Here is a 25760-nt window from a genome sequence, read left to right as displayed (position 1 = left end):
GCTCCACAGCCATGGTTGGAGCACTTGACAGCCCAAGGCATGGCTAGGCTGCAGGTTAGGGGTGTCTGGTCCAAGGTATTGCAGCACATCCTGTGAAATTCATGTCACACACCGTCTCAGATGAGGCCTGGTGCGATACTGTTGTTGACTCCTGTTCTCTTCAAGGAGGAGTATAGGCCTTAGTATAGGTCTGGTCATAGTCCAGAGAAGTACTTCAATGGTTCACACAATGCCAGGAATACCATTCCATGGAGAGAGCTCCACAGAAGGAGGGAGCTGAGTGCAACACATGGTACGCATCTCCGCGCTACACAATTTGACTCAGAAGGGGCAGGTTGTGGTCTAGGAAAGGAGAGAGAGGTGTAGTGCACAGCCTCCTTGAGAAGCTACACTATTCCCAAATAACTGTTAGGAAGTAGGGGCCGTCAGCTGGCCATATACCTATGGGCATTCTGCTGCAGGAGGCTTAAAGAAGCCCCGTGGGGAGAAATGAGTGATGGTGCCTCCCTCTGCCAACCACCGGCTAAAATTGAGTAATGTTAAACACACATAATGAAGCCCAGCACAAAAGAAAAAATGGAGACTCCATGTATTACCCATGTAGCTCACCTAATCACCTAGCACAGGTAGGAGCAAAAAGATAAAAGGTTTATTAACTTGAACAAATTAGAATGTAGGAACTCAAATGGCAAACCAGTTAGGAAAGTCAGAACTAATGGGTTATTTATAGTTTGGCGGATGTGGGGGAACCACCAAAAATTGGCAGATGTCCTGTCTGCTCTACTTTGAATTTACACAGTCTGGAGACTGAATGATTTATGGGAAACAAAAATCTTCACAAAGGTAAGTAACTCCATCTCTCCTTTTATAACTGTCAAAGCAGGATGGAAGGAATGCTGTGTAAAATGTTCAAAATAGTTCTCTTTCAACAATCGCCTATGCAGATCTCTTTAGAAAGACTCTTGAAGACCTGTGACCCTTTAGTTGCGTTTCTGGGCTACACTAAGCAAATTCCCAAGGCACGCCAACTGTCTGGGGCCGGAGAGACCTGCATTTTCTGCCGCGGACACTTTCGCTGCTGGGGTCCTGACGCTGTGTGTTCTCCCCAGTCGCCGTTGCTCGCAACACCGCACGGCCGCCGTGGTGGGAGACTACAGCTCCCAGCCTGCACAGCGGCGACCAGCACCGCCCACTTACTGCCTGAGCGCGCCCGGAGGCGCTTAAACATCAGCTGGTTCCTCGGTGGAGCGGGGGCTTCACTAACCAACTGTCTGGGGCCGGATAGACCTGCATTTTCTGCCGCGGACACTTTCGCTGCTGGGGCCCTGATGCTGTTTGTTCTCCCCCGTCGCCGTTGCTCGCAACACCGCACGGCCGCCGTGGGGGGAGACTACAGCTCCCAGCCTGCACAGCGGCGACCAGCACCGCCCACTTACTGCCGGAGCGCGCCCGGAGGCGCCTAAACATCAGCTGGTTCCTCGGTGGAGCGGGGGCTTCACTAACCAACTGTCTGGGGCCGGATAGACCTGCATTTTCTGCCGCGGACACTTTCGCTGCTGGGGCCCTGACGCTGTGTGTTCTCCCCCGTCGCCGTTGCTCGCAACACCGCACGGCCGCCGTGGGGGGAGACTAGAGCTCCCAGCCTGCACAGCGGCGACCAGCACCGCCCACTTACTGCCTGAGCGCGCCCGGAGGCGCTTAAACATCAGCTGGTTCCTCCGTGTCGCGGACGCGCGCGGGCGGCGCCGAGCGAAGCCCGGCCAAAGGGCGGGCAGTCTGTGGCAGGAGGAGGCAGGGCTGGGCCAGCCCCCTGAGAGCTCATAATGGGTAAGCGAAAACATACTGTAACTACAGACCAGGGAGGTAAGAAGGCTAAGGTGCCTAGACACTCTGAGTCCATCATCTCTTACCTCTCATCAGCGGTGGGTGCGCTGACCAAGGAAGGTAAGTTGAGGGCAATCTAGCAACAGCCCAAGTGCGGGAGGCTACTCTCGAAGACCAGTTAGAGACATTGTTCACTGCCCGTATCGAGCCCTTATTGTTGGGTATCGCGAAGGACATCGTTGAGACACTGAACACTTGCCTTGCCGGGTTATTGACAAAATGTTCTTTAATTGATAAACTGGTCAAAGACTTCTCCTCAATCTCCCCCCAGTTGACAGGGGGAAGTGTGTTACGGGACCTAAGGCCTAGTAATGCTAGGGAAACATCTGATCCTAGTTTGCCCAGTTGCGGGAGGGTCCCAGTCATGGAGGGGGCGGGAAACCCAATAAATAACAGCACTAACCTAAGCCCAGTGCCAGGGGGGACCAAGCTAAGACCTCAAAGGAGGAGCAGTAATCCAAGAAAGATAGTAGCAGATATGGGGCTAAAGGGTTGCAAATTAAACACCAATCTGCCCCCGGAGGCAGCCCCTCTAGTTGCAATCTTCATTGGTGTACCCCCTCTGGCAGAAGGAATGGGTTAATCGGCCTCTGCTTTAATTACAAAGGCAAGGTCATGGTGCGTGGAGGCAAGCAGTGGTGGGACCGAAATCGCCAATAAGGTGATATTTGCTAGCAGGGTAGGGTGGATTGGGAAACGAAAGTGCAGGGTGATTGTGTTATTGTTAATTTTGATCGCCCAGACTTGGCTGATAGATTATTCTGGGATGGGTCGGATATCTCAGGGACCGACCGTTTTAGATCTATTCCCCTGGGGTATTTCTACCCTCCCCCAACGCCAGCCCCCGGTTTTTGGGACAACCGCCTAGGGCGAGTTAGAGGGAGTATGTACTCTATAGCGGGCAGTGTAGGCCCAGTGACATTGACACAATATAATCTTGTGAGGGATTCTGGTACCCGGGCAGTTTTGGCCGCACACCCTGTGCATAGAGTTAAGGAAGGCAAGGGTTTGGCTTTGGTCAATCGATTTTCTCCCCTTTCTGACATTGAGGAAATCGATTGACAGCCAGCCCCAGCACAAGTCATTAGCCCTAGAACCCCCACTCCCGGTGAGCCTGAAGTATGTAAACTGATCAGCTGGAATATTGCAGGGGCAAGAGCCAAGAGGGGAGATATAGCCTGGATTGAGTTTATTAGTGCCCTTGACATCATAGCGTGCTAGGAAACCTGGGATACTTTTTCTAATTTTTGGCTAGACGGCTTTATTACCTTTGCTATCCCAGCTGTTCCTAGTATGTCTGGTAGGGCTAAGGGCGGTCTTGTGTCCCTCTTTTCTCTGAATCTGAAAGGTACATTTAGGCAGGTTCAAAGAGGTTCATCAAACATTTTAATTGTAGAATGGGCAGTTTCACCCAACTGCAACGTTCTCATAATTACTTTTTACAATTCCTGGGATAGAGATACAGAAACAGACCACTTAGATTGCTTGGACAATTTCCTCTCTATGTTCAGACAAAACAATCACACAAACTTTGAGCTGGTTCTATTAGGCGATTTTAATGTTCATCCATGTAGTGACCTGTGCGTGGTAGGAGATCAGGCGGATATGGTGGCTATACAGACATCCCATTTCGAGCATTCTAAGGGGGGAGAAGCCCTTGAGGAGTTGCTCGCTAATTATAACTTCTATGAAGCCGACATTTCGGAGAGCGGGGCAAGAACCGCCACTTATAAAGGATCAATACCCGGTTCCATACTTGACTATATCTTCCTGACCCCAGGCTTTTTATCCAGAGTTGTGTCCTATAACGCAATAGTTTCAAGCCACAGTGACCACAATCCTGTTTTGCTTGTGGTCTTGTGGGGTGAACGACTGGACGTTAAGTCTCGCCTCAGTATTCCGAGACCAGCCTTATGCCCTACAGATCAAGGTAGAAGGCTCAAATGGGCGAATGTGGTGCCCGGGATTTTTATGCAGGAATTACTCCCTAAAATAGAGGGGCTAATGGGGATCTGTCAGGAGGAGGGTGCCCCAGCACACGAAGTCATAGGGGCGTTTGAAGGTATTTGTGCGCAAATTTCCGAAGCCCTAATGGTTAAATGCACCCGGGGGGTGGAAAAACAACATAGGTGGTTTGATGCAAAGTGCTCCAAAGCCCATAAGGCTTTAATGACGGCTCTGAAAAGTAATCCGAGAGATAGGACTGAGATCGCTGAAGCAAGAAAGGTGTATAAGGCCACCATTATGGGGAGAAAGCAAGTTATAAAACAAGCGGCGTGGGAGAAACTAATGTCAAGCGACGTTTTGCGTGACAGTTCTCAGTTTTGGGCCACTGTGAACCAATCCTTTTTCTCAGATGTGGATAATAAGGTAATGGATTGTGTTATCCCGGATGAAAAGTGGCTTAACCACTTTAGAATAGTTTATAGTGCTAGTGACTTGGGTACTCTTAATAAATAATCGGTGGGAGCCCCTAGAGTGTGCACCGTTAGTTTTTACTCCAGCTGAGGTGGAGAGGGCAATCTTGGAGACATCCGAACAGAAAGCCCCTGGGCCGGATGGGGTCCCGGGTGACTTTTATATGTACTCCCCAAAACTCTGGGCAGGGGTCTTAAGCCATGTTTTCACAGTTGCTAACAGTAATATCTTTCCTAGCAGCTGGGCCACATCAGTCATCGTGCCAATTTTTAAGAAGGGCCAGCGTGATGACCCGGGGTGCTATAGGCCCATTTCCCTCCTAGACTCTGCTATTAAGATCCTAGGCAGAGTCTTACTCTACCAACTTAGAGAAAATATCGAGAGGAGAGGAGGACTGTCAAATGTACAGTATGGCTTTAGGGAAAAGAGAGGCACTGTGGACCAGTGCTTGAATCTCCATATGCTAATATCTAAATACACAGTTGCCAAGGAGGGGTCCTTGTTCTTGGCGTTCATGGACCTCTCCTCGGCATTTGACTTAGTGAATAGGTCAAAACTGTGGGTTGCCCTATTGGAGCTGGGGGTTGATAAGTCACCTGTGAACTTCATGGCATCACTCCACCAGGAACTTTTTGCAAAAGCAAGGGTTACAAAAGAGGGAAGGTGTACTAGTCAATTCAAATCGGAGAGAGGAGTGCGGCAGGGCTGCATCTTGGCCCCCCTCCTTTTCACCATCTATATAAACGGCCTTGGTAAACATCTTGAGGCCGTGGAGGGGGATGTGCCGCGTGTAGGAGAGATAAGAATACCTGCTCTCCTATACGCGGATGATGCAGTCCTGTTAGCACGCACCGGGGTGGCCCTCCAGCATTTGTTGGATTCATTTGGGGCATTCATGGACCAGTTAGAGCTGAAAATTAATGCCAATAAGTCCCATACCATGGTGGTGGCCCGTCACAGTAAGAAGGGTAAAAATATTTCATTTTTTTGTAAGGGCGAGGTAGTGTCCAGGGTTACATCTTTTCCCTATCTGGGGGTAACATTCGATGAGAAGGGTACCTGGAGACCCCAGATTAAGATAAAGAACCTTTCAATGGTGAGAGCCACATCAGCCCTTATGGGGTTCGCAAGCAGGCTGGGGGCAAGGCCAATGGAGGCCCTCTTAAAAATATATAATGCTAAGTGCATCTCAATAGCCATATACGGTTCGTCATTATGGGGGTATGTTACCCAGGAAACCTTACAACGAGCAGAAAACAAGTTTCTAAGACATCCCCTCTCTGTTCCCCAGTCTACCCCTACCTTCTCGATCCATGAGGAGGTGGGTCTAGACTATGTAACAGATAAGCTCAGATTGGCCCCCTTAACATGCTGGCTGAAGACATGGCTAAATAATGAATTATCCCTTAACCATGCCATCTTGCAGGATGTTATGTCTCTTGATCATATGAAGAGAATTCCCTGGTTGGAGTATGTGAGACACACTTTTGTACAGTTAGGACTCCCCAATTTATTTAATTTGCCGTCTTCTATTAGGAAAGAGGATATTAACTGGATTAAAACACACTTCATGGGAAAGGCGAGACTGGCTCGCGAGGAGCACAAACTGACAAAAACAACAGTCAGATCACATTATATGTTGATATCTTCCCCGTCTTTAGAGCCCTATCTTAGTCTTGTAACAAAGCCCTTCCACAGACATTTGTTAATTAAATTTAGATTTAATTTAATCCCACACATTCTAGGCTGTTATCAGTCTTGGAGCAAACCGGAAAGGGGCCCGCCGTGCAAATGCGATGAGTTTTCCACTCAGGACACTATGCATTTTATGATGTTTTGCAGTTTATATAGGGTTTCCAGGAACAAATACCTATTACCTATTTTAAAAGAGGCAGGGTTTGTCCAGGTAAGGCCAGCCCTAGTTTATTTACAGCCTCTCGGCAGTATTCGTATTATATACTCTGTGGCTAGTTTTTTAGTGGCAGCTCATAGAATGAAAACAAGGACTCTGCCCGCTATTGATGCGGTATAAACTGGGAAAACTGTGAAGTGTGACCACATAATTTTGTTTTGTATTGCCCACTTGCATTTTTGTATATAATGACTGTGCCCTGACCTGTATTTAAGAGTTATGTATTTTAAACTGTATATATTGTTGTTTTATGGCTTTTATGATTTTAAAAATCGAATAAAGTGTATTTTGATTGATTGAATGTCACACTCATTATTATTAGCGAAGCGCAGAGTAGCATGCAGATGGGGTAGAGGGCGGGCCCCTAAATTTAAGGAATGGCTGGAGGACATGGTGTACTGTCAGGACCAACTTGCAATATATGCGGAGACGCTGCCCCGCACCTCGAGACTAAAAGATATATGGGGCCCTCTTACCCATTACCGGCTCTCCTCCGGGCAGTCCTGCAGTGGCAGGGAGCGATGACAGACTCCCCCCCCCCCCCCCCATACACTGTAACCCCGGGAATTATAGGAGGGATAGTGATTTATCATCTCGCTGTAATGAGAAGGAGGTAACTGTGACAGTGGGCTGATCTAAACAATATGAACTGCAATGTGCATCTCCAGATAACACACTTGCGCATCTGAGATACATGGCCGTGGACTTTATACTATGTTGTACTTGATATGAATCTAGATGGGATGGATATTGTGACCCCCCAGGACGTGCGTATAAATACCATCGAACACTTGGGGAAAGAGACCCGAAACCACAGGGATGATTTGCTGTATATTTGTCCATATAATCTCTGTACATGCTGACTTGTCTGCTCATTGACTGAGATGTTTTCAATTGAAAATTATAAATAAAGGTTTAAAAAAAAAACTCTTGAAGACCTGGCTATTTGAATGATGCTACCTTTTCTCTTTTTCCTGTGCTGGACTGCTTAATTTCAGTACCAGGCAGCCCAAAGGGCAGCTGCTCGCTTTATATATTCAATTTGAATAACGGACGTGTTCCATTTCTTTCGGCAGTTGCCAAGTACTCAGTCTTTTACATTTTCATCATATAGGACAGATATAGAAACCACAAGGCCTAGATGTACGTTTTCTCCTCACCATCTTGTGGCAAGTCAAAATTGTGCTGGGTATCACTCAATAATGACTGGCGTTTACATATGCTTACCCACACCTTTTGGCAATTTTGACATATCTATTTTTTTCACCACAGAGAGGCTTCGGGAAATGAAGATTGGAACAATGCAGAATGTTCACAACTATGGTTCCAAACAAAAACCTGGAAATGCATGCTTGAATGATTTGTCATCAGTTGAGACTTCAAGTCACTGTAAGTAGTTTTCCTTTTTGGGTAGTTACAACTCTGAAATGCTAGTTACTTCATCTTCCTTCTTTATCTCTGGATGCAGACTGCTTTAGCAGTGTGCTTGAAATCATGTCATAAACACACACAAATACACCGAGCGAAGGCTTTAGGTGAGCTACCGTCAACCTTTGCTTGATTGAAGTGTCCTTCACATTTGTATCAACACTATGGGCTCTCGCATAGTTTCACATTTTGCAGTGGTGGTTAGAGAAAAATCTACACCATTGTATATATGTTGCAAAGTATAATGCTATGTTATGCAGATTTGTAAAACGCACTATCACCTGGGAGAGTGTCCTGGTGCTAAGCAGGTGAGAGTCTAGGCACCTAGTGAAATAACTCCAAAAGCCAGGTCTTCAGCTTGTTGCGGAATTCAGTAGGTGAGGAAGAGGCGCTTATGTGTGGTAGCAGATCATTCCAGGCTTTAGAAGTGAGGTAGAAGGCTCGACCTCCAGATCTGGTTTTTTGTATGCGTGGGATTTGTGCAAGTAGCAGTCTGGGCGAACAGAGGTGTCTGGAAGGTTTGTGAAAGCAGATTTGATTGTTGGGGTATGCTGAGCCAGTGTTATTTACTGCCTTGAAAGTGTGGGTGAGGAGTTCGAATTGTGCTCGTTTGTGAATGGGAGCCAGTAGAGCTTCTTCAGCTGTGGTCTGAGGTGAGTACAGTGTGGGAGGTTGAGAGTGATTCTGGCCGCCAGAACTGTATGGTATTTAAAGGTATATTCTCAAAATAATTCAAACAAGGGGTAGAATTGAGAACCGAATCTTCACTGGGTGTAGTTTAAAAACAATTATCTGAGCATATAATTCTTTCACAGGTATCACTTTTTAGGTTTCCACTACAGCAGCTTTAGATGTCTGTTAGCAGATTAACTGTTTCCAATACAGAGCATATACTAAGAGTGGGCTTTGGGTCAGCTCCTTGCTCATGATTGGGTGGCTTTGTTGTATATCTCATGTGTCTGCTTTTGGGTTTTATAGTTTGCCTCCCAGTTCTTGTGTTTATTCTGCCTAGGAGCATTTCGGTCTCATTGCGTTCGGATTGAATGGGTTGTTTCCTTCCACTGGTCTCTTGAGAGGACTATTTTTTTCCTTTTTCCTGGAGTGTATGTGTTTCTGATGGATACTTCTACCTGCAGATTCCTTACCAGTTGAATAATCCTAGGTGTCAGAAAGGATCTGGAAATTTTCAAATCTCTATGTCACCGGTAAGAGGTGCTGACTTCGTATCGACACTGGAAGAAAGTCATACTTCCCTGGCACAACCTCAATTTCCATCCATGTTTTCCAAGCTGACTGAGAAACATTGATTAGATAAAGTCAGTGTTTAATTTGTAAAAGAAAGAGTGCCGGTGCCCAAAACTCTGCTTAGAGGCCCATGGCCGGTGCAATTAAACATTGCTGCGGCAAATACCGAGACTTGTAGTCTTAAATCCATCTAATAACTCTAATCGACTGCCAGACACTCCTTGCCCCTTTATTGCACTCTTGCAGGTTCCTGCTTTCTCCTTTGTGACATTTTTGCTGTCTTTCTCTTCCTCTTTATTTCTGATCTGTGTGTTTTCCCTCTTTTGCATTCGGTAAATATCTGATGTGGAAAGTAACTGCCACTCGATGAAAATAAGTGGTGGTGGCCCCCACTGGCAATCACAGGCTCAAATTGAGCACTGGATAAAGTGTCCTGCCAAACGACTAATGGACCCTTATTAAGCAATCTCTGTACTTACAGCCATCAGATGGGGAGATGGGTGAGATCACTGAGAAATCTGAGGTAGGTAATGTATCCAGCATAAAGATAGTTACCAAAGGTAAGTAACTTTTTCTTCTGAAAGATATGTCTTCCTGCAGATTCCTCACCTGTTGAATACATTCCCAAGCAGTACATTCCCTGGAGGCTGATGGATGGTTAAATAGGGAAGACTAGTAAGACCTGGCAAAGTGCTTGTCCCTGTGCACCTCTAAGTCTTTGGTGAAAGTGTTTAGGGACGCCTGTGTCTCTGTCTTGCAAATGTCTGCAACAGGAATGCCTCTTGCTAGTGCAAAAGACAAGGACTTGGCTCTGGTGCAGATAGTCTGATTTGCTTCAAGTGGCTCCTTTTTGGCAGGCGTGTAGCAAATTTTGATAAAGAGGATAATTCAGCAGGACAATTTCAGCATCTATACCACCTTTTTGGAATAGACTCTGATAATAATTATTACCAAGGCGAGGAGTTCACTCAACCCCATGCCGATGACAATTGGTATGATGACTTGCAAAAAGCTAGTGGGTTAAATGCTGCCCCAAAGACAGCCCTTTTCTCTTCTCCAGGCCCTGCCACTGAAGACTATGCATCCCATGCCATAATTATGCTGACGTCCTGAACCTCCACCTCACCACTATGGAGGTGAAAACAAACATCCTGACTGAAGTCCTGCAGCGTGGCTAGGCTGCCTCTGAGCCTCTCCTCACTTTCAACAAGGCCTTGACGGATACCCTCTTAGGTGCTTGGACTAAGCCTTGTACCAGCTCTCCAGTTAATCAGCAAATTGCTAGGCACCATCGTCCTGCTCCGGTTGACCCAGCCTTTTTGTCACTGCACCCCTCTCTAGAGAGTTTGGTGGTGCAACCTTGCAATAGCTGGATCAACAGCAACTATTTCTCCATTATGCCCCCTGACAGGGAATCAAAGAGAGTGGAGACTTTTGGGAAATGTTTATTCTCCTCAGCCAGTTTGACTCTGCGGTTGATCAACACTTCCTGTTTGCTGTACCGCTATTGTCATGCTTTTTTGGACTCAGTGGCACAAGTCCTCCCTGGTGCTCCAGAAGACCTTTACCCTGTTCTTTCACAGGCTGTCCAAGGATGGCCATGATGCAGCCAAGTTCATAATTTGTTGTGGCTTGGACACCCCCTTTTGGTAGGCTATAGGCCCTAGTGTTGCCATCGTCGCCATGCGTGGCTGCAATCAACTGGTTCTCTGGCAGTGTCCAGTCCTCCCTGATGTGCACGCTGGACGATGGGACTCTGCCCTTGACTGGTTCGAGGAGAGTAGGTCTACTGCTCGCTGGCTGGGCCTTTCTGCCTCTCCTCGCCTGCAACAATTCAAGTGTTCCTTTCATGGCTTTGGACGAGGTATTCATTACCAGTAGCCTGTCCCACCCCAACAGTGAACCCAGCAGCTTCGTGGGAAAGGCCGTGGTGCCTGCCCACCGCCCCTGTGGCCAATGTCTGCATGCTGCTCAGTCCACCACTTCTCCTCCTGACCCACACAAGCCAAACTTTTTTGGTGTACCCTTACAGGATCACAGCCTCCCGGTTGGAGGCAGAATCCACCCATTCTGTCCGGGTTGGCAAGCAATTCCATTGGACAGGTGGGTCCTCCAAATTGTTTTCAAAGGCTACGCCTTAGCCTTCATTTCGTGCCTTCTACCCAACGGCTAACAGAGGGCATCTTTCCTCTTTGCATCAGTAAGTGCAAGCCCTTTTGGCCAAAGGGGCTATCGAGAGGGTGCTAGCACCAGAAGTAGGACGCAGTTGTTCTTTTTCACACCTGATGTGGTGATGGGTACAAACAATATTTCAATCTTACTGTTTTGTTTTTCACACCACTCTCTTTGCTTGTTTTCCTAACAGCACTTTCTGCACAAATCTACGTCTTTCTTCTTCATCTTTTCTCCCATTTTTTCATCTTGAGAACTCCTATATTTTGTGTATTCTTCAGAATAAAACTCACAAGAATAGAATGAACTAAACCACTAATGTGTAAACTCAAACACTAACTGTGTCCAGTTTAAACTAAGATCTTGACATTCTGTCTACAGCCCTGAGGAAGTCACTATACGTGACGAAACACGTGTCGGCTGTCATCCTTTTGGATCAAGATTTAGAAAACACAAGTCTCCTTTTTACGAATCAACAACTAGAACTAAATGTACTAGGGAGTTCTGACTTTTGTTCATGAATATGATTTTCCTTTCTGTAAAACTTATGTATTAAATTACTCTTTGACATATATTCCTGTGAGGACCCAATCTGTTTCGCAGCCAGTTTTTCATTATTATTACTGTGTTCCCTGTTTCTTTGGCTAATAACCAATAAGAATATTACGTGACTCTAGAGTGCCGGGATTTCTTTATGTATAAAAAAAGGACACAGTTGTTATTCCCACTACTTTCTGGCGCCCAAGAGAGATAAAGGTCTTTGGCCTCTTCTAGACCTGCACCCTCTCAATTTCTTTCTCTGGAAGGAGAAATACAAAATACTCACCCTGGTCCAGGTCTGCCTTCGACCCTGGAGACCAGATGGTAGTGTTCGACATATCTTTCCATTTTCTTGTCCTGCTGGCCATCAGCGCTACCTGTGGTTCGTTGTGGGAGAAAATCATTTTCCGTTTGCTGTGCTCCTCTTTGGTCTCACCAGTGCACCTAGGGTGTTCACAAAAGTGATGGTGGTGGCGGCAGCACACTTTCAGAGGTCTGCGAGGCCAGTCTTCCCGAACCTCGAAGACTGGCTGTTAAAAGCAGGCTCGCCCCAGGCAGTAGTCAACATCCTCCAGACTACGGCAAATCTCCTATCATCTTTGGGATTCACTATAAACTTGCTAAAGCCACACCTGCCTCCTTCCCAGATGCTCCCCTTCATCTCACCCATTTCGCAAAGCCTTCCTACCGTCCCTCAAGGGGAGGTTGGTACAGGTGCTCACAAACAACAACAACTCTATTTGGTATTGCAACAAACAGGGCAGGGTGGGGTCACAGACCCTGTGTCAGGAGGCCTTGCACCTCTAGATATGGCTGTACCGCCGGGAATCATCCTGGTGGTGAACCCTCCGGTGGGTTAATTGAATTCAGGGTGGACAAACTCAGCTGCCGGTGCCAGTTACACTCAGAGGTGGCGCAAGGTCTCTTTCATGAATGGGAAAAGCCTTGGCTCGATCTATTAGCCCCATCAAGAACACGCAATGTCAGCACTTGAGCAGTTGAACTCGGGACTCCTGTATGCCTTTCCACTGATAAAACTCCTGCCCTGAGTCCTCAAGAAGATCAGGACACACCAGGCCTAAGTCATCCTAATGCTTCCGGACTGGGCATGGACAGTATTGTATCTAGAATGCCTGGGCATCTGTCCTCCGATCAGGCTGCCCCTTCGAGATGGTCTGCTGTCACAGCAACAGGGCTGGGTTCTGCACCCAGGCCTTTGCAATCTCCACCTTCATCCTTGGAGATTGAGCAGCGACAGCTGAACACCTTGAATCTTTCTACGGAGGTGGTTGATATCATCTTGCCAGCCTGGCATCCCTCTAAAACTGTATACGCCTGTCGTGGGAGTAATTTGTGGTGCCCGATCAGCCCACTTTGTTTAAATCACCGTTGTGATGTTTCCTTATTTTGTCAAGTATCTTTTTATTGATTTTAAAGATATTGAAATATAAAAGTATGCAAAAATAACATGTAGGGGAAGGCAACCCCAATGTACAATATCAGCCGAACAGTACAGTGTGCTAATAGATAATACACAGTTTGTGTACGAAGTATCGTCAATTTCCAACTAGCTTAAGCAGAGAGCATGCGGGTGCCACCAACACCCCCAACCATTCAATATCAAAAACATAAACTGGGGTGTCACGGTCATTAGAAGAATTGCACAAATAGTTGCTGTAAAAGGGCATAGCCTAGCCAGCAGAGTGCCCCTCTATCTGAAGCTGCCCTTCTAGAACTGAACTGAGTGTTAGTGGGAATCTAAACATAAAAGAGGTGGAGAGCTTGTAACCTCGGACCTCATGCAAGCAGGGGTAAGCCCTCAGATAAGTATTCCACCAAGGGGGCCCACACATAGTCAAATCCCTTGCAGGTGTCTTCGATGTCTGCCATCCTCTCCATCACCAGTGCCCGCCACAATCTAGCGTGCCATTACATGAGGGAGGGGACCCAAGCTGCGGCCACTACCATCTTGGCCGCCCGAGGCAGAGCCACATTACCGAGCGATCCCCCTGCGTCTGACGCTTTAACTTGGTATCCCGGATCCCGAGGAGTGTGTGTTAAATCATGTCTGGAAGCAGGTAACCTAAGATTTGCTTGATTTGAGCTAGGACCTCCTTCCAAAAGGGCTTGATGTGGGGGCAGTCCCACCAGATATATCTAAAGTCACCCCTCCAGCACCTGTCTGAAGCGCTAGGGAAAATGAAGTGTAACCTCTGGGGGTGGAGATACCAATCGAACATGATTTTATAGTGGGCCTCCCGGAGAAACATTGAGCGATTAAACTTGGGGATATCCTTGTATAGCGAGGTCCATTGTTTCTCCTGCAGTGGAGTGTCCAATAGCGTATCCCAAAACCTTTGGTGCCTCAAGGAGTGTGGGGAGCTCCACTTCTGTAGAAGGGATTAGAGAAAGGAGATGGTTCCCTTTGAGAAGGCCCCGGATAAGGCAAATTCCTCAATGGGAAGCAGCTCCCGGGTAGCGGCCAGCCATACCCGGGGTTGCAGCATCCAGTGTTTAAGTTGTAAATAGTGGAATTCCTCAGCAGGTGGGAGCTTCAAAGCCCTGGAGCACTCCAGGAAGGAGAGTAATTTCCCCCCCTTGAACAGGTGAAAAAGCGCAAAGCAACCACCCTCCCACCAGACATCGAAGGGACCCTCCTGCAAGGCCGGGGGTAATTCTGGATTGGTTCTGTTCAAGACGTCCCAGACCGCCAAGGTGGTCGCAGTAGGCGTGCTAATATATGCTTTGCGTGAGCGATGTTGTTTGTGTTTCCACAGTAGGTCCCATATTGTTGTACCCGCTATTTGTCTGTCCATATGGAGCCACAGTTTATCCAACTCATGAAGTGACCACTCCGTGATGACCCTCAGTTGGGCAGCCCTGTAGTAACCTGGAAGTTCGGAAGGGCCATCCTTCCCTCCCCCCTCGGTCGTGTCAACATTCGGTTGGAGAGTCTAGCCCTCTGCCCCTGCCAAATAAACTTAGTAACCATTGTTTTCAATTCGGAGAACAGTGCCCTATCCACCAGAATCGGAAGGCCCTGAAAGGGATACAGTAAGCGTGGAAGGATATTCATTTTTATAGCGTTAATCCGGCCTATCCACGGAAGTTAGGCCGTTCGCCATCTGGCGAAGTCCGTTTTAATTTGGCGCAACAGCAGGGGCAAGTTTGCCCGGTAGAGATGCTCCAGCTTGGCGGTAAGTTTTATGCCCAGGTAGGTGATATCTTTGTTGCTACTACGAAAGGGAGTCGTGCCCTCAATAGACCGCATAGTGTCCTTAGGCACTGTGAGGTTCAGAAGAAAGGATTTCGAGTCGTTCACCTTGAAGCCCGAGGCCCGATCATATGCAGCAAGCTCTGTCAATATCGCCGGAAGGGAGGATTGCGGTCTTTTGACCGGGAGGAGCACATCATCCGCGAAGAGGGATATCTTGTGCTCGTCCGAGCCAAACGGGACTCCCCCTATGTCCGGGTTGGACCTAATACGCTCCGCAAAGGGTCAGATTCGGAGCGCAAATAGGAAGGGGGATAGTGGGCACCCCTGACGGATGCCCCGTGACAGATGAAAAGATTCCGAAGCCACCCCATTTACCAGGACCTTAGAGCGCGGCGCATGGTAGCTCGCCTTGACCATCCCAATAAAGGATGCAGCAAAACCAAACCGGCGGAGAGTGCGGGTCAGAAAGGAACAGTCCACCCGGTCAAAGGCCTTCTACGTGTCCAGCGTGAGAAGGACCGTGGGAATCGCTTTCCTTTGCGCTTTCTCTATGATATGGACGACCCGTCTCAGGTTGTCATGGGCTTGTCTCCCCTTAATAAAACCTGCTTGATTGGCCTGCACCAAGAAAGGCATAACGTTTTCTAGGCGCGTAGCCATAATTTTTGAAGAGAGCTTGGCATCCAAATTGAGAAGCGCAATCGGCCTGAAAGAGGTGCAATGGGAGGGGTCTTTCCCTGGTTTGGGGATGACTGAGAGCAGGGGTTTGCCCATTGAGGGGGTCACCTGTTGCGTATCAGCGATATCGTTGAAAATGGGTGACCAGGCGAGGGGCGAGATCCGGAGCGAATGTACGACAGAAGTAGGCGTTGAGACAGTCAGGACCAGGCGCTTTTTAACGCTTAAGCGAATCAATCGCCTTCTGAACCTCTTTTGCGGTGAAGGGGCGACTCAGCTCTTCGTTTGTGAGAGCGGATACCTGAGGCAGGATAAGGTCCCCTAAGTATTGGTCTTGAGCTCGCTTGTCCGGTTGGTCCGCGGTATATAAAGTGCGATAGAAGTCCCCAAAAGCTTTGGCCTTACCCGGTTCACTCTGGTTGAGGACCCCCTCGCTATCCTCCATATATTTAATGTAATTCTTCTCCTGCCGTATTCGTAACTGGCGAGCCAGTGATGGGCCTACCTTGTTCCCTCCCTCATACTTGCGTGCCTGGAGGCGTAAAAGAGTTTTTTCAGCCCCGTTAGTGTAGATCGCCTGGAGTTTCCCTTTAACCTGGGTGACTTTACGGAGGGTTTTTTATCGAGGGGGAAGCCTTATGGGTGTCCTCAGCGGAGCGATGTTCGCTCTCGAGGAGGAAGCGTTCTCCTTTGCGTTGCGTCTTTGCCCTAGCTTCTATTTCAATACATTTTCCCCTGACAACCGCCTTGAAGGCATCCCAATTGTTAGCTATTAAAGTGTGTTCCGGGACATTAAGGTCAAAATAGTCCTTAATTGCTTTTCGGAGTTCGTCTCGGAGGAGTCTGTCTCTGCACAAGTAATTGGGGAAGTACCACCTGGCAAATTTGGAGCAAGGAGCAGGCCAATCGAAGGTAATTTCCAACGGCGCATGATCTAAGAGGCAGATCGGGTGAAACGGAGAACCCACCACCGAAGGGAGGAGGGACTGACTCGGAAAGATATGGTAGATTCTGGAGTATGTCGTGTGCGCATGGGAGAAGGAGGAGTAATCTCGGTCTGTGGGATGGGCAATTCTCCATACATCTACCAAACCCAGCCCCCGTAAAGTTGCTTGCAAAAGTTTGCTGAAAATCCCCACAGCTGACCTATGGACGTGTGTGGTATCCACCGAAGGGTCCCATATCAAATTGAAATCCCCAAGAAGTATAATGTCCCCTCATGCAAACCCCCCCAATTTTAATCTGATGGTCCTGTAAGAATTTCCAGATCCGCTGCCTCTTGTTAGGGGAATTAAGCCCCTTGACATTCCACGTCAGACAGTTACACCCCGCCATTGGACAGCAATATCAGAGCCGCTAGGCCCCCCCCTCCCTCTCCAGCCCCTTGCCCTTCGCAAACCCCTTCTGTCCCTCCACCCTTCATCAGCAACCCAAAAAGAGAAGAAAAAAAAACAAGAAGGAGAACCGTGACACCCAAAAACCTAACGTAAAAAAAAGGAAGAAAAAAGTCCCAACAATACCAGCAACCAGTTGTGGTGGTTGAAAACTGGATCTGCGCCGGCGTGGGTCGCCCCATGACTGGGCATGTTGGAGGGTGACTCAACCGGAGTCCCTGCCCGCACCCATCCCGGCTACTGAAGATAACAACAAAGGTCGCCATCTCTTAGTGTTCAAGTGTTGTGCAAAACCAGCATTTCTCGGGTAGGGATTCGGCTAAAGTCCATCTGCCATTGTGCTGTCTGTGCCCTGGGCCCCCGGCAGGGGGAGTACGTCACTCCTTCTAAAAGAGGATAGTTCCTGCAGAGAGTGTCCAGGTGGTCCACCGGATCCGGAGGCCTTGGCCCCATCCTATGACTCTTGAGAGGTCATGGCCCCAGTGAGGGCCTCTATCTATGTAGGCTATCGCAACCTGTATTCATTGACAGTCTGGAAGTAGACTTCATGTGTGGCTTTGATCATTTATGCCCTCCTTTCATTCTTGTGCTCCACTGGCGGTTTTTCTGGGTTTCTCGGTCTGTGCCCCCTGACGTATCCTGTGTGTTCTCGGTATCTCCAGGGTTGAGACCCAGAATCCGTACCCCTCCTCGAGCTCCGTGATGCGGCGCATCTTATTCTTGTATTCGAAGCTCAGGCCGAACGGATAACGCCATCTGTACTTGATGTGCTTGTCTCGGAGTTTCGTGGTTACGGGCCGGAACTGCTGCCTCCTAGCCAGCGTTGCGGAGGCCAGATCTTGGTAAACATCACAATGAAAGCCCTGGAAGGAGATGTCGCTCTTTGTCCTGGCTGCTTGCAGTACAGCTTCTTTTACCTTGAAGGAGTGGAACTTTGCGAGAATGTCACGTGGTCGCCGTCGGTCTCCGGAGGGCTTCCCCCCTACTCGATGCGCCCTCTCCAGCTTAATCTTAATTTGCCGCGAAGAGTCCCTCAAGGAAGGCCTCAAGGTTCTGCCCCTCCGCCCCTTCTTCCAGGTCTTGAATCCTAATATTATCTCTCCTGGCCCTGTTCTCTAAGTCTTCCGACTTCAGCAGTGCAAGATGTAATTGCTTCTGTAAGTCCTGCAGCTGCTCTTGCGTGTCGTCGGATCGCTTATCGAGGTCTTGGGTGTGGGTCTCCGTATCCAACACTCGTGCCTACTGAGTCCACATCTTCCTGGAGTGTCGCCACCCACATAGTCAGATCAGATTTGAGCTGATCAATGGAAGCCTTGATGTTGTGGTTAAGTTCTGTGCGCAACTCTGTCTTGAACTCGCGTAGGGACATCATCAGATCTTCTCGCGTAAGCGCCATGGCGTGGAGTCCTCCTGCCCCGGTGTTTGTCTTTCTCAGCCAGAGGAAAATAGTTAGAGACTTTAGCAGGCATCTTCTTCGGTGGCATAGGTGCATCCGCAGTGGCCCTCCTGTGTCTGTGAGTGTGGCGCAGGTCGCAAAAGGTGTTCGCCCCCTCCTTCTTTTTTTAACGCCAGGGCCGTGGTCTGATCGCGGGGTTTACACCTTGTACCCCCTCCGTACCCTGGACCAGCCGATATACCTGGGAAGCAGTCTCCAGGGATGTGACGATGGCCCCCGTCACCCCGGGTGGAGTCTTTCGTAGTGGCGCAGCTGTAGTTGGGGCGCAGGATTCTGGATCCCTGTTCTAAATATTGTGTCAGTTGAGCAGAGATAGGCGGCAGGGGGGGGCATCCCTAGAGCACCCTCGTGCAGTTAGGATGGCAGTGTGACTCCGGCCGCCATGTTAGGGTCAGACACCAGGCAAGGCACCATAATGCTGTCTGTGCCCCGGGAGTGGACCGCTCCCCCAGAATCTGGGGATCCCCAGCCACTGTCAGCCCCCCTCAGGGCCGCCTCGCTGTCCACCCCCTGCTCACTAGTCGTGGGGGCGGTGTAACTCCCCTCCGATAGCTGCCGCCGCAGGGTCCGGAGCGCCAGCTCCTCGGCAGGTTGCGGATTGTTGCAGCTGGCCGTGGCTTGATCACCAGTGCCCCGGGAGAGCAAGGGAGGGCTCCTCTTCACAGCAGGCCTCGCGGAAGCAGCCACCGTCAGCGAGTGGGCCTACCTCGCTTCTCCAGTGGCGGTCGCCATTTTGTGCCGGTCCTCCGTTACGGCCATGCTCCCTGGCACTTTCAGGCGTAGGGAGCCGCGATCACCCTGCAACTCTTACTGGTGTCAGGTAAGGGGGTGAACACCCCTGTCTTCAGCTTGCCGTCTCGAGGGAGCCACTTGTACTCATTATTTGTTTCCCTAGTCACCCGTGGCGGTCGCCATCTTACGAATCTCCTTCGCCTATCTTCCGGACCCCGACTCAGCACATCGGGGCGTTGGGGCCTCACCTCACTGCAACCACCTCATCTCTACTCACTCCCCTTCAGGTAAGGAGCACAGTGGGCCGAGTTGATGATTGGCGATGGCGCTGCAATGCACGGGATTTTGGCGCTGACTGGGAGCCGAAGTAAAACACGTCTACCCGGCCATCTTGCCCGGCCACTCCCCGTGATGTGCTTTTTAAAAGAGTTGCAACGTTTCCCCGTTTGTGATGCCCCAATGGGACCTCAATCTCATCCTTACATATTTAATGTGTACTCAATTCGAGCCACTCTACAGCTGATCCCTACGGCTTCTCACCATCAAGACCGTGTTCCTCATGGCCATCACCTTGCCACAAAATGTGTGTGCGCTTCTTCCACAATAAGCTGGTTCTATGCACTAGGGCATCCTTTCTACTGACAGTTGTGATGCCGTTCCACGTTGGTCAAACAATCACCCTGCCCGTGTTCTATGCTCCACCTCACCCCTCTAAGGAGAACGAGAAACTCCATTGCTCGGACTCAAAAGAACACTCAGTTTCTACATTGTTCGTGTGAATCCTTTTGAAGTTAGAATGGGGGAAGGCATGCCTGCTAGTGGCCTATGTACAGCAAACTCAGAGGGGGGTACATTTAGATTTCAGGAGAGCCAGTCTTTGAAAACAGGCAACATTATAGATCAGGGATGCCCTACATATATTTGGAAACACGTAACGAATAGCCTAACTTGGGGGTACACAGTGAGATATGCAGCCAGACATCACATTCCATTTGAATAGTCAGAGTTGCAGTAACATCTACAGCGGGAATGGGTTTTTAACCTCATTTATAACCCCAACTTGTTTTAATCCTTTCTTATTCTCCTGTTTCAGACTGACTTCTTGCAGTAATATGCACGGGAACTGTGAATGTACTACAGTAAAAAACTGAGGTTGCAGGTATGCCGACGTGGGGCAACTGAATGGTAATAATATCACACATGATATTCGTAATTTCCCAGAGAGATTATTTTATTTGATGCGGCATGTGGAGAGAGCTGATGTTATGTGATGTGCTGTCTCTTTTAGATATAACAAACAGAGACATGAGGTGCAGTGAGGACGCTGACCCTAACCCTGATGAAATTGCCCTGAAGTTTGTAAGGCAATGAAACATGTTGGTTTAAATTTGAGCAGACACACAGCAAGGAATAAAATAGTATGGCCAGTGTATCTAGCTCGTTTTTAATATTAAGGCACACCGGCTTTCTAAGTTAGATCCCGGTTTTCCTTTAAGGGTCACTCAAAGCAAATTTTTTCTATTATTCCTTGGTTCCTCATTCCTCACTATTTTATTAATTTTAAGTGGGCAGATGCTAATGATGAGAACCTGGGGACACAGGCTTGCACCAGCCTGTAACCTCCCTTAGTGTTACTCCCGTAAGGCACTGCCTACTTTTTCCTCACTTTTTCCTCACTTTTTTCACAATCTTTGTTTATCTGCACATTGGTGAGAGAATACGTAGAATTAGACAGCACATACTACAGTTGGAAGTAGTGATTTTGATCACAGGGGGGTAGAAGTGAGATTTGGCTACTCTGCTTTGATAACACAAAGTTGGGTGTTGTCTGTTTAATCATATGGTGAACTTTGATAGTTGCACACACAAATAGAGGGAACACGTCTATTGTTGAGTCACAGTTGATGAGTGGGGGGCGACCTGTACTCCTTTACCCCCTTAGCTCCCATTTTTTGAATAATCTACATTGTTCGTGCCAAAGACCACCAGGAGGGCAATAAGCTTTTTGTGAGGAGCTCCGTAGCGGAAAAAGGCAAGCCTGTGCAGAAGCATACCCTCTTGCGCTGGATTGTGCTCTGCCTTAAGATCTGCTGCGCACTGGCAAAAGAGCAGCCTCGAGAAGGACTGTGCGCCCATTCTACTAGGGCCAAAGCTGCTACCACTGCGTTACTATGCTTAGTTCCTGTCCTAGACATCTGGCATGCAGCTACACGGGCGTCCCTCCATACATTCAGAAAGCACTATTGTCTGGACAGGCAAGTCCACAGAGAAGGGTACTTTACCCATTTGGACCTTTCACTGACCTGCTTCAGATAGGTACTGCTTTACCTATTGAAAAGGTGAGGAATCTGCGGCTAGAAGTCTCGATCAGAAGAACAAGTTACTTCCTTTGGTTACTCTTTCTGGTAGAGACTCTATCTAGCTGCAGATTCCCCACCGATCCTCCTATTGTCCCCATTATGTGATTGAATTCTAACCATTAATAATATCCCATGTTTAGGAATCTGCACACTGGTCTATCGATTTGCTTTTGGGGCTCAACGTGTAGGGGCGCGACAGTCTCGAAAGCAACTGGCATCAGAGTGCATGAGTGGCACCTATATAGGCCCTGCTTGTCATTTCCAGAGCGGAATGGCATCAGTGTGGCACCGCATGGCACTACCTTCTGGCACTCAGAGGTACAGTGGAAAAGATTCTGGATTCAGTCTGATGACTATGGAATATTCAAAAAGTAAGGAATCTGCAGCTGGATAGAGTTTGTTCAGAGGATATTTTACTTTCAATGTGTTTTGGTGCCAGATGTCTGCGTCTGTGGTCAGCATGCCAGTACTTATCTGATCTGACTAGTTTTATTTTTTGATTAAAGTTAACATCTCATAGAACTGCCTTTGCCAAACAGGAATTTCATAGAAACCTTTTTTCAATTCAAGTAATGCAAGGGAAATACTGTGCTAAATAAAAGCTATGTATGTTTGGTATGCGTTATTGCTACATTGCTGTTGTATACTGGTCGAACATGCCACCACCCTGTTGCAGAAATTGAAGTGTTGCTTGGCTTTTTCAGTTCCCTTCTCCACACCCAGGTCTTGGAACTTCAGAGTAATCTGCCAGCTATGTAAAATGGTTCAAACAGTCACAAAACATTACATTTGTGTTACATATTTTCTTATTGCATGCAGTGATGTCACGCACTTGCACTCATGAATGCTCTATGTGGTGTTCTGGTGACTTGGCACATGTACATAGCCAGAGAGCTGATAGGCCCCCTCATAAGAGTCTTGCACACTCCACTTAAATTATCGGTACTCCCTTTGGAGTCCTTTGATGGGACCGTCACCGTGGACACATAAGAGGATGGATTCTCTGAATGAATCCCAAGCTATCAGACGTAGGCATACCTCAGGAAAAAGAAAGATGAAGAGAAGGACTTATTCCTCTCGTTGTGAGGTCATTCATTGAGAGACTTTAAGAAGATGGTTTGGCACTGCCCTCCAGTATGTCTAATGTACTGAATGCACTTTATGGGTATTTTGATCATATAATTTTGCGTGTGCTTGGAGACTTATGTTCTTGCATATTTCCACATCTGATTCGTCCGATGGGGTGGTTGTGGAAGAGAGCGGTGTGGTGCATAATAGGTAGAGCAGCCTATGTGCTGGAATTAGATATATGGATAATGCGCCTTTTGAGCAGATGTCCTAAACGATAGCAGTTGACCGGTGGCAGAAGCGAGGTTGTATTATGCGGTCGGACTTGTATCCGTCGGGTCGCTTTGTAACCCTGATGGATGTGATGGAGACGTTTGATCAAGGTAGATGTCAATTTTCACAAAACGCCAAAATAGCAGCCACCTCCCGACAGCTTTGGCTATCATTCCCTGAGGCCCCTGTCCCTACAAAGACTTTGGTGACTATTCTTTCTGTGGCGGGGGACGCAAGTTCATTACACATATTTACTGCGCACTCTGCGCAGATTATATTGTATTGTAATTTCATTTATATAGCGCTTACTACCCCTGATACGGCACCGAATCGCTTTTTCGGCGAGTAGCACGCTATGCTAGATGCTTGACCCCGCTCCGATTGGAGGCATTCTAGCAACGCGATAGTGGAGACAGTTTACTCTTTATTGATTGATTAATAAAAATCATTACAATTTAGAAAAGAAAGAATGACGACATGTTCATATCGATTCATATTTTACAGGGAAATGTGATATAAAATACCGTAGAAATTCCATAGAACTCAAAACAGTATTACTACAAATGTTATGATACTTTCGGGGTAGCATGCCGTGCTGGGAACATTGATAACATTAAATACACATACAATATACAAAGTAATTTTTTAATAAATAATAGCATGCCTTGTAAAGCGTAAATACCACCTATTCACATCTTAAAAATCCAATTCATAAGGCGGATAAAACAATTAAAAACCAGCTATTGTAAACGTATTCTAATCTAAAAGGTAGCTATTTTTTATGTAAATTACCTAGAAAGTAATAAAAGTGACTGTGTGTATCATCCTATGGGGGTTTTAAATCCTGGTTCAGCATTTCATCTATTATGCGAATTAATTTAACAAATAGGGTGGTTAGGCGAGCCAATTGCCTGAAAACACAACATATTATCGCTTGTCTGCAAGTTCTCACCCACTGGTTAATAAAAGCAAGTTCAGCATAGGCATGGGCCTATGCACAACATATTTAATAAAGTTTCATTTGGGGCGCCACAAAGGCGGCAATTATTTGAAGTCCATTTTTTTACCCATACAGTGGATATCACAGTTGGTTATCTAACAAGTCTTAACCTGGGAAATGGTCCCTGATAAATAGTTGAAGATATGTAGATAAATATGGTTGCAGCTCTTTTGTGTTAAATGAATTAATAACCGATCAGGCATGCTTTTTGCCCACAAGTGCCTCCCTGTCTGAAAATAATGATAAAAAATTGGTTGATCGATTTAGTGTCCCCTTAAGTGAAGTTTTCTTTATTTCCAAATGATCAAACGCCCGGAGATTAAAGGTTTGAAAACTCTCAGTTAGGTAGTTTCTCCAGGCACTTGTATAGTCATATTTCATTATTTCTTGCCAGCACTTATTTGGTTAAGTACCGGTTTCAGAGCAATACAAAGGATATAAACTTTTTTCAAATGTCGCACTAGGGCTGCTGGTCAAGCCAAATTCCAAACGGACATTAGCGTGATCAATACTGTTTGGAATATTGAAAATAGATTTGAACACTTTATTTGCAAGCTGAAGTTTGGCATCTTTACATCAAAATATTACAGACCCGTAGGCCAAAGAGGGGATCAATTTTACCTTATTGGCTTTAACTAAAACTCATGACTCTAGCATAAAAGCTTATTTTATAATGTTATAAAATCAAATATAAAAGATGTAGCCTTTGCTCTTAAAACGTTAAAATGATTTTTTAAAGATACTCTATCCTCAAATGTAATTCCTAAATACTTGTAAATGTTAACAGATTCAATTGCTGACCCATTTACTTTCCATACTCTCATACCGGGTTTGGAATGGCCTATTGACATTATTTTTATTTTCTTTACATTTATTTGAAGATTATTGGCTATAATATAATTATGAAGTGAATCAATTAACCGTTGTAGTCCTACCGCAGTACGGCTAAGAAAAATGGTATTGTCAGTATACTGTAAGTATTGTAGGTCCGTGCCAGAAAAATGTGGTGAATGAGAGTAAACTTTTTGGAGATGGAGGGGTAGATCAGCCATAAACAAATTTAAAAAGACATGAAGCTAATACACAGCCTTGTTTTAGTCCGCTAAATGTTTCAAAGTGGCGGATTGTACATCTACCATCAACCAGCTTTACCCTAACCCATGTATTTGTGTATAGCAATATGATCATGTTCAGCAGTTTCGGCAGTACACCCCATGCTGCCAACTTTGCCCAGAGAAGTTTGCGGGAACAGAGTCAAAGGCAGCTTTCAAATCTACAAAGCAGATATATGGGTTTTGCCGTTTATATTTCGCCTTTTCTGTAAGTAATGTGAAGGACAATCAGTTTGTGGTTGTTGATTGACCTCTTCGAAATTCTGATTGACAAATTGTGGTTATTTTTTATGTTGTGGCCCCCTTTTTCAAATCCTTTAGTAGGGATGTCACAAAACCTTTGGCCTCCACATCTGTCAATGCTATTAGCTGATAATTGGGTGGGCTGTCTGCTGGACCGCACCTATAGATAGGTTGGATAACACTTCCTTGCCAGAATTCCAGAATCAGTTTTAGGGTTACTACATCTTTGAACAGTGGGGTTTAAGCTCTAGCCCAGATATCTCTATTGGCTTTAAAAACGGTATTAGGAATGCCATTTGGGCCAGGTGCTCCATTTGCTTTGATCCCACCTATTATTGTTATTAACATTTCCTCATTTAGGGATTAAATATCTAATACATTTTTATCACAAAAGTTTTCTTTCTCCATGCTCACACAATGTATGTCGGTTAAGTTTCCTGAAAAAGGCGGCTGCCCGTTATTGCCCATATCGGTTTCTGACAGATCCCCATACAGTTTAGAAATGTAGGTAGCCCAACCTGTTCCGGAGATATTTGCACTGTTTGCCCTCATGCTGCCATATTCCAAGTTCTTGATTATTCCCCTGAAGGCTTTTATGTTGTTTGTTTTACAGGTATGGTACAGTTTT

The 25760-nt window shown here is 47.0% G+C and overlaps 1 protein-coding gene across 2 annotated transcripts in view; it reads left to right on the top strand.

The window, feature by feature from the left end:
• Positions 1 to 25760, top strand: part of TBC1D31 (TBC1 domain family member 31) — an 834080-nt gene that overhangs the window by 768658 nt on the left and 39662 nt on the right. For both annotated transcript variants that reach the window (XM_085605032.1, XM_085605033.1), the window contains one exon: positions 7487 to 7603. In XM_085605032.1, coding sequence (XP_085461158.1) covers positions 7487 to 7603 — 117 coding nt within the window. The remainder of the gene's footprint in view (positions 1 to 7486; positions 7604 to 25760) is intronic.

The sequence above is a fragment of the Triturus cristatus genome, chromosome 5_1, assembly GCF_964204655.1.
Source record: "Triturus cristatus chromosome 5_1, aTriCri1.1, whole genome shotgun sequence".
In the NCBI taxonomy this organism is placed as follows: domain Eukaryota; kingdom Metazoa; phylum Chordata; class Amphibia; order Caudata; family Salamandridae; genus Triturus; species Triturus cristatus.
The sequence above is the reverse complement of the archived record's forward strand: the minus strand, read 5'-3'. Positions and strand labels throughout refer to the sequence as shown.